This window comes from Mobula hypostoma, chromosome 7, assembly GCF_963921235.1.
Source record: "Mobula hypostoma chromosome 7, sMobHyp1.1, whole genome shotgun sequence".
Lineage (NCBI taxonomy): Eukaryota > Metazoa > Chordata > Chondrichthyes > Myliobatiformes > Myliobatidae > Mobula > Mobula hypostoma.
The window spans coordinates 37,494,207-37,503,335 of record NC_086103.1 but is presented as its reverse complement, the minus strand read 5'-3'; the positions used below and the strand labels follow the sequence as shown (position 1 = coordinate 37,503,335).

General features: G+C 39.6%; 1 protein-coding gene across 4 annotated transcripts in view; it reads left to right on the top strand.

Annotated features, from left to right (window-relative positions):
- Positions 1 to 1,245: 1,245 nt before the first annotated feature.
- Positions 1,246 to 9,129, top strand: part of LOC134348885 (follistatin-related protein 5-like) — a 688,665-nt gene continuing 680,781 nt past the window's right edge. For all 4 annotated transcript variants that reach the window (XM_063052680.1, XM_063052679.1, XM_063052678.1 and 1 more), the window contains exons 1-2: positions 1,246 to 1,435; positions 7,563 to 7,693. In XM_063052680.1, the coding sequence (XP_062908750.1) occupies positions 7,568 to 7,693 (126 nt within the window). In that variant the 5' untranslated portion in view covers positions 1,246 to 1,435; positions 7,563 to 7,567. The remainder of the gene's footprint in view (positions 1,436 to 7,562; positions 7,694 to 9,129) is intronic.

Here is a 9,129-nt window from a genome sequence, read left to right as displayed (position 1 = left end):
TCTGAAGGCTTAATGCATAACACCAGAAATGGGAAAAAAAGTACACTGAGCAGTACATCAAGCTGGTCTTCCATTCAATATTATGGCTGGTCCACTGACTTGTTTAACTTATCATAATTCCATAAGTGCCCCAAAGTCTATTAATTTTACAATTCTGTACATCTATTCAGCAACTGAACATATAGTGTACACCTTTAAACACATTTTGAGGCAATTATGCCTTTTGAAAATAACATAGAAAAACTACAGCACAATACAGACCCATCAGCCCAAAATGCTGTGCCAAACATGTACTTATTTTAGAAATTACCTAGGATTACTCATAGCCCTCTATTTTTCTAAGCTCCATGTACCTATTCAAGGGTCTCTTAAAATACCTTATAACATTAAACCAAGACCCAATAGAAGAAATATCTCATGGCACAATTAAAAAAATTGAACTCTTCAGTCTCAGGGAGATATTTGTCCCTAAATCAATGCTATCCAGCAGATTATTTGCCACTTTGTCATTGTGATATTGTGAAAGTCATTAAATAATATACAGAGTTTATGCATTCATTTCCAAAGGTAATGGATAATAAAGTCTGTCTTTTAAAAAATCTCCTAAACCCTGTTAAATTTAAACTAATTATTATAGTACATCTAACTAAATTCAACAAACGTAGATAACAGTTACTAAACAATGGTTCTTCGAGATACAAAATGAGCAATGCAATGGATTTTGAGCAATAAACTTTTCTTTTGTCCAACAAGTTTTGGTAGAAGTTGATATCTTGCCATATATTCCAGCAAGTATTATGAGTGGTGATGGGGTTGGAGATGATGTTGTTAGAACTGACTGCAGTATTTCCAATCATGACTGCAGGTGTCTACCATCAAATGCAGTTTTGGAAAATATATGAAATCTGGATTAGGAGGGTTCGTAAAAATCAATAAAACTTCAGCAAGCCTGTCTTTGTACATTAGATAGATTATGAATTCATTGATCGAATGCATCTTGTAAATTCAGAATGGTAGGATATTAGAATTAATTAGTTCTCCACTTGTTCTTCAAATAGCTTTGACTGGTCAAGAATTGACCCCCAAAGACAGGGGAGCGCCGGCCTGCGGATAAGTTGCGAAGCAGGGTACACGCAGACACAGAGAAACACGAGGTACTGCGGTCATTGGTTGGCATGCACTCGTGGGTGTGTCGGAGCCGTGTCGCGTGTTAGCATAAAGATGAAGAGTGGAGGTGGGAACTGCTGCTGCAAAGCGTGGTGTTGATGCTGCTGGTGATACCGACCCCGAGCCCAAAGCAGGTTGCTCGCCGCGTACAGGTCTCCGTTAGACCCGGAGCACTTCTTGGGCAGTGAGCGAGGACTCGTTAACATTTTCTTTGCCTCAGTTGTGGCTGCCGGTCTCGGATTTCTCCCGTGACTGCGGGCTGTTGCAGGTAAAACTCGGCAATGCAATTGTCATCGCTGCATCTGGCTTTTCTGCATTCTTTTAACGTATTTCTGTTACGATAAAGAGACAGATGGCTGCGATAGACTTGTCATTGTTTCACCCGCTAGAGAACATTATTTGACTTGCGATGCACGAGTCTCACGGAGCACTGGGAATGGCTAATAATTCAAAAGTCTAACTCTAAGCAGAACCGCGGAAACGTTTCTCTGAGCGTCCAAACTACAGAGGACACTGTTCCCGCTAGAACCACAGAATAATACAGAAGACATTCTGTCCACTAAGGTTGGTCGGTTCCAAAAGCAATCCAGTCTCAGAAAGGGTTAATTGAAGAATACCCCCCTTCTTTCCCCCTGCTATAATTGATGCATTTCTATTTGAATAATTCATGCCAATGACTTTCAGTTATTTTTAAATGCAAATTGGATGTGGCTGTGATCGGACGCCGCAGAAAGGGCCAATTGTTTTTCCCCGAGGGAACTTGCCCTCGCTAGTTCTGAACCTGTCTTTAAATGGTTTGATTTGAGTTGCTCTTAGAAAACGAGCGATATTCGCCCCACGCGCGTTTGCTTTATCCAGCTGGTGCCGTTGACATTTCTAAACTATTATACCCGTTGTGTCATCCGCTAGCTGCCTCCATAGGGAAGGTTTTCCTTGCGGCATACTTTGATAAAATGCAGGCTCATTAACTTTAATGTATTTGTCCACATGTGTCGCAGATGCAGAAAACGACTCCGCTTTAAATGATATTTTTAAGCAAGAAATCAGAAGCCCTTGCACTCTGTGGATTTCTCTTTTTTTTATTTAGCCCGGACTGTTGTATTTATCTCTCAGCAGACTGAGAGCGAACAGCCGAGTTTGGTATTCGTAATTTTCTTCTCAATTACCCCGAGAAACTGCAGCAACTTTTAGAACTACTAAATCTCCACTACTTCCGTTTGGTACTGCATGTGTCGCTGAATGCCAACACTATTTTCAGCATCTTCTACAGCGAGCTGCTATGACTGTGAATGTTTCTCGAATGAGTATTTGGAAAGCCATTAGTCTACCTGTCCCATGTGTTCTTTGAAGGATGAAAGAGGAGCCATTCACAAATGGGTTGTTTTCATCCCGGTGCTTTAACTCACAAGTTCCGGTGAATATTAATTGTAGTTTTGTTCTTTGGTGAAACACAGCTTTCCTGACTCTGCGCAGAGTGTGGCGCAATACCGGTTTGCACCTGCAGCTTGTAAAGTGCTGTGCAGATGCTGCGCTGAACTGTGCTCACCGGTCAAGTTAACTAGACGGTGTTCACTGCCCAAGAAACTGAACGGAACCCTCAATGCAAACAAATTTTCGCCCACCATAATTAATGACTAGCCACGGCTGCTACGTTTGAAATGGGAAATCTTTTGAGTGAAACGGCTTTATTCCAGGGTGTCGTTTGTCAATTAGAGTAATTGGGTACATATGCAGGCACGTCTGATGTGTTTTAAAATTTCATGCGATCGTTTTTTATCAGCTCTTTGGAAATTACGGCTTGAGTCTGCCGATAAACAATACCCGAGCATAATTTAGGATTTTGTATTGTCAGGTCAAATCTAAATGAGTCGAGAGCAGCCAATTAAAAATGCCTTTCAGGTTGCACTTTGTCCTTTTCTGAAGCAGCTTCCCTAACCGTGCGCAGGCGCAATATGAATGTTGCACTTGCTTTTTACGGAGCGAAGGGCAAGTTTAAGTAAAGTCTCGCCTTGGTGTCGGTGTCTGGGTAAGCCGGAGTTGATTGTGGGGAGTCTGGTGCTGTAAGGTTGGAGCCCCCTATGAACTGTCCATTTAACAGTGCTGAAATCCAATCCTGTCTTCCCCGCTTCAGCAACTGTAATCCTACTTCACACTTGCATACAACACCATAAAGTAAAAAGTAGACCGTAGACTTTAAATTGTAGATGCGCATCAAGATTTTGAGCTGCTATGCTGAGTAGACAACATGTGTTGGTGTAGAATGCAAGCATATCCTTGATTGTGTTGTACCTTTACCGCGATCCTGACTTGGACTAGGTCCCATACGCTTTTGAGCCTTCGCTATTGAAAACCGATGGCACATTATACTATATTTAGCGCATTTTCTAAGAACCTCTTTCATTCCAACTGTGGTATAGTTTGCTTTTAAGCTGTTGACCGTGCTGATAGAATTTTATTGCCATACGGCACTATTTTCTGTGAGTTCATCAACGTTTTCCCTCAGCATGACAGTACCAACAGTATTTGACTAAGTTCTATTTTATTTTGTAAATTCTATTTTTCACTTCCTCCTGCTCTTCGCCAAACCTTGTTCCACAACAGCTAGGAACGGGAGATAACGGTGCTGTGGGGTTTAGTGGCGCTGTTTATCCGTGAAGTACTCGGGAGCCTTTTTTTTGTTTGTAACCAGGAGGCGATGTGAATAATTTGTTTTTGTTTGCTACTTTAAAAAAAAAGTGCAAAATTTAATTGACCTTGATTTAATTATTAATTTAAAATGAATTCTAATGGACTCGTGTGTTTGGTGATCTTAAAATCATCTTTCGAATTTCAGTCACCGAACATAGTTTGATCTCCGCGTTTTGTTTCAATGGCAACGACAGAAAAGCCGGCGGTGTACAGCAGCATGCTTTGTAGCTTTAATGAGTGGGGTCAAAATAAGTTCTAATCTAGAAAGAACAAAATCTCTAGAAAGAATAAATGAGAATATCTATAGATAAGTTAGTTTGAAATTTAAACTTGAAGTTAATTATCTGGCTAAACTGCGGATTATTAAGAATCTGCTACGTTTGCAATTTTTCTGTAATGGGATTTGGGACACAAATTTGCAAGCATATTTCAGTGAGAAGTTGGGCTTCTTTGGGTTGCAAAGTGATTCTTTTTGCATAATATAGTTCAGTACCTTTCTGTATTGAGACCATATTTTAAATTTTAAAAGGTATATAATTCCCATGAAGTGTATAGGAAATCTGTTTTGTAAAATTATTCCTGTTTAAAAATCCATACATGCTTCATTTAAGCCTGTGCCCTTCTAAGACTTTCTTCTCCATGGACCAGCCCTTTCCAGATAAAGGGCATGGGTGGATTCAAAGTGGGTAAGAATAAAAATGTTCTAAATTATGCCCTTGTACTTCAATGAAACTAAAACATTGTTTACCAGAATTCCTATAGAATGATGGTTTATTTAGTCTAGGCATTAGTTTTTAAGGAACATTTTCAGGTGAATTCAACACAAATAACTTTATATAAGAAAATTGAGTTTAATTGAACTTTGGTCTTGTGGTGTCTAGGAATCTGACTCTCATTTTAATATGCTGATATAAGAATGCACTTTAATTCAAATTTATCAATGAGTTGCTAGATGTAAGTTTTATTTTACACTTAATATTTGTCTTTATCATTCAATCCCATCCAGCCCATGCCTATATTTAATGTTGTGATGTTCCACTGGTTCCTTATGCCTCAGTGAAGCAGCTTAAGTTCTCCATATCCATCCTCAACCTTATCTTCTATAAATTCCAGTCAGTTATCACTGTCAACACTATACTTCTGTGCTCTAAGCTTACTCTCATTTTGTGGTTCATCTGCTGTGGATCATGGAGTGCTCTGGCAAATTGCTTTGCCTTTACCTTTTTGCTTGTCTCTTTAAAAGATCACAAAGTCAACTTTCTCCCTATCCTGCTGATTACTGGGAAAATCATATTTTCACCTGTAAATTGCTTCCCTGCTATTCTTTAATTGGCATGGTATCTGACACAGATGCTCAACTGTTTGAACTCAAAGTGAGCTGTAAGGAAGGTCGATTGAAGCTTTTTCTGTTTGCCATGAATTCCAGTTCAAAGTGCATCTAATTGATTCATTCTATAACTACTGAATCATTGTTTCCCACACTAATTTTGAAATGTTCATGGAATGCAGCTAGACCGAACCACACTATCCATGGAGGCCACCAGCTAAATCTATTTTTCCTTTATTAGTGGAGTAGCAAATCATGTGGAAGGATCCTAACTATTCTAGGTTCAGTACTGACTCCCAAGATGGTGACTCACTCTTGTATATTGTGGTGATGTAGCAACATGCAACTTTAATGACAGATGTTATTCTGTATTTTATTTCCACTCTGCCAGATCACTACTGGCACTTTATCTGACTCACCATGCCATTCTCTCTCTAAGACTTGTTGGTTTACATATTTTGAGTATTTAGCGTACCATTTACAGTCCGCCCTCTGTACCTGCGGGGGTTTGGTTCTGGGATCCCCCACGGATACCAAATTCCGTGGATGCTCAAGTCCCATATATAAAATGGCATAGTATTTGCATATAACCTACGCATATCCTCCCGTATACTTTAAATAATCTCTGGATTACTTATAATACCTAATACAATGTAAATGCTATGTAAGTAGTTGTTAGGGAATAATGACAAAATAAGTCTGTACGTGTTTAATACAAACGCAACCATCACAGCTGTTCTGGGAACACTGATGCTGATGCTCTCGTGATCTTTAAGTTCTTGAGGCTGTAGCACTTTACATAGCTACCCAGCCATCCCTTACTAGCCTTAAGCTCCTTCCTCTCACTCACAACACAAGTAATGAACGAGACGCGAGGCGAACAGTACTCAAACAAGTGCTGGAGAGAGAATTTCCGTTTTTTTTTCTGATCCCAATCTGCGGTTGGTTGAATCTGCTGATGTGGAACCTGCGGATACAGAGGGCTGACTGTATTTTACTTTAAAATTTCAAACTTTAAAATTAGTTCTTTCACACATCCTTGTTTATGCTTATAATTAACCATTCTTAAAATTTATGACTCAATCACTTCAGCTGTTGGGCTCCAAACTCCAAAGTTGCTTTCCCAAACTTCTCGGCATCTCTTTTGATATGCTTCTTAAAACCTTTGTATAGAATCTGGTTGGAATAATATGTACAAGTGTCAATTGTTTTCCTGGAATGGAAGACATTGCTTTTCAATTGAATGCCAGGAAATTTCAATAGTTCCATTTAATATCAGAGAATGCATGTAGTATACAACCTGAAACTCTTGGCTTTCAGACATCAATTAAAACAGAAGAGAACCCTAAAGAATGGCAGTAAAATGTTGGAACCATAAAGGCCCCTCTTCCCCCCCCCACACAAAGCATCAACCCTTCCCACACCCAAAATACATGCACACTTATTTCAACAGGAAGCATCGGCACCCACCACACATCAAGCAAGCAGTAGCAAAGCTCCCAGATAGACCATGAGCTTCAGTCCAACAAAAGCTAATTGCTCACCTGACAATTCGACATTCTGCAGGTTCTCTCTCTCCCTTTTCCACAGCGAGAGGGGAGACTAACAAAGCAGCTAGCTGATTATGATGTTAGTCTGCTGTGTTGTTTTTGTTTGGAGTTCTTCAACTCTCCTTTACCACCGAGAGGGGGAGGGGGTATTTGGATAAACACACATAATGTCACTCCCCACGCAATGAGAGAGAGTTTTTCTGAAATGCGCCTGCCATTGAATATTCTTAGCTCAGACCAGTTTTCATCAGAATGCTTGCTCTGAAGCAAAGACATTACAAACGGCTTCCTTGTGCCAGTGCAGCAGTGGGAACTCATTACAGACAGGACAAATTATTTTAATTAACAACTTTTCTGCTACTACTTCCCCCTTAACAACACCCTCTATAGCAAGTCCTTCTCAATCAGCAGTTCCATACCTGCTCCCTTTTGGCAACTCCTGCCCCCCACCCCCACCCTTTCAATGACATCTACCACTTGGCCCAACACCACCTCGGCCCAGATTGCTTGCCTATAAGAGTTCTCCCATCATGCTCATTTTTATTTGTGCATTTCAAGGAAGAACAGCTACAGTATCTTGTGGATAATTTCAGTAATGTCTGAAGCTATTGGGCAGTATTGAAATTTCAAGTCGTATGCTCATGACAAGGGTGCATGCACATGCCATCCTGCAACAATTAATACCTCTGTAGGCACTTGATCTCTAGCCTTCTGTTTATTTTGAACATGTTTCGGCATAATCATTTGAGTCAAGTGAAATCAAAGCAAGTCTTTGTTTAAAATTAAAACAACCAGAGCAAATTGTGACTGTTGCCTTTCCGACATATTAGATCCAATGAAGTCCAAACTGTGGTGGCCATTTCTTTGCTTGCTTGGAATATGCTTGTTGATGGCAGAAGGATGGTTGGAAAAGAAAGCACCCAGGAAGCTTTTTGTACATGGAGCTGCACTCCAAGAAGAGGTAACTCTGTTTTAAACAGTTCATTGTTATATGCACATAGACTTGTCAAATCAAATGTAACAGCACTGGAACTTAATTTGCAACTCAACCAAGGGACAGCTCCCTGCAGTGATTAGCGAGTTTACGTGTAACTTTTTAGATGGATTAGTGGATGTGAAATGAATTTGTAGTAGTGCTGATTTTTCAGGGTGGTTTTTCTTTAAGCTTCCTACCCAAATCATATTCAAACCCTGGAAGTTATGCAGGAACCTGAGTCTGACCATTGGAGCCTATCTGAAACTTGGAATCCCTCACATCAGAACTAGTTAAACATTGCAACTATGTTTGTAATTTAAATGTTCATAGACCTGCTGAGACACAGTATCAATGTTAATTGTTAAATAAACGTTGGTGAAGAGAGTTATGGAAAGTCTTGCATTCCCCACCGAACTTCTGTCTTGTAATTTGTGCTGCCTTATCCTTTTGGAGAGCTACCATACTCTATTCATCAGTCATAAAAATGGCATGAACCCTCTCGGCTCTGAGTTAAAATAAACAAATTTATGGCCCAGTAAAACAATAAAACACAAACAATGGCTGTAGGAATTGGCTTTGAGGACCTTCAGGCTTGCTGTACCATTTAAAATTGTCTGGTCTTCTCCTTCAGTGTCATTTTCCATCATATTGCAAACTGTGTCATGAACATCCAGTAATGTGCAACTTGTTGAGTTGTAGTAGAGAATTCTAAGGTTTCATCACTACCTTATCCTGTACTCTCCAGCCAGGGGAGACATTCAGCCTGATGAACGTTTAAGGAATTGTGTTTGCACCATTGTGAAATGGCCTCATTCTTCTCAAATCTAAAGCTTTTAATCCCAGTTAATCTTTGTCAAAGTTGCCATGTCTAATACTAGTCCAGTGATTTCCACACCACCCACCCCCCCCACACTCCCTCTAAGGTAGCATATCTTAAGGAGACCAAGATCGTGTGCAACACTTCTCTTGAGGAATCTATACATTTCCCTAAAGACTAACATATCATTTTAATCTCTCAAGCGTTTGCAGCATTTCTGCCTGTTACTTTCCAGAAAATTATGTGCAAGTACAATTGGGTCCCCTTTGACCATCAATGATAGCCAAGCTCCTATTTAACAAATGGTTATTTTTGTTATATAGTTAACTTTACATTTTTCACGTTGTATTTTATCTGGCCGTGTTCCTGTTCTGGCATTTAGCTTATCCATATCTCTTTGAAGGTTCTTTACAGCATGCATCCTCCAATGGAAGGTTCTTTACAGCATGTTCCAAATGGAAAGAATGATAATGAATTCTATACTTGAATAATTTGTCCTAAATATTAGTAATTGAAATTTATTAATGTACATTGAAGACATTATGATTGGATTAGGAGTAGAAATGAGTTTCTGTATCTGATAGAAGCCAGCATCTAATATGAT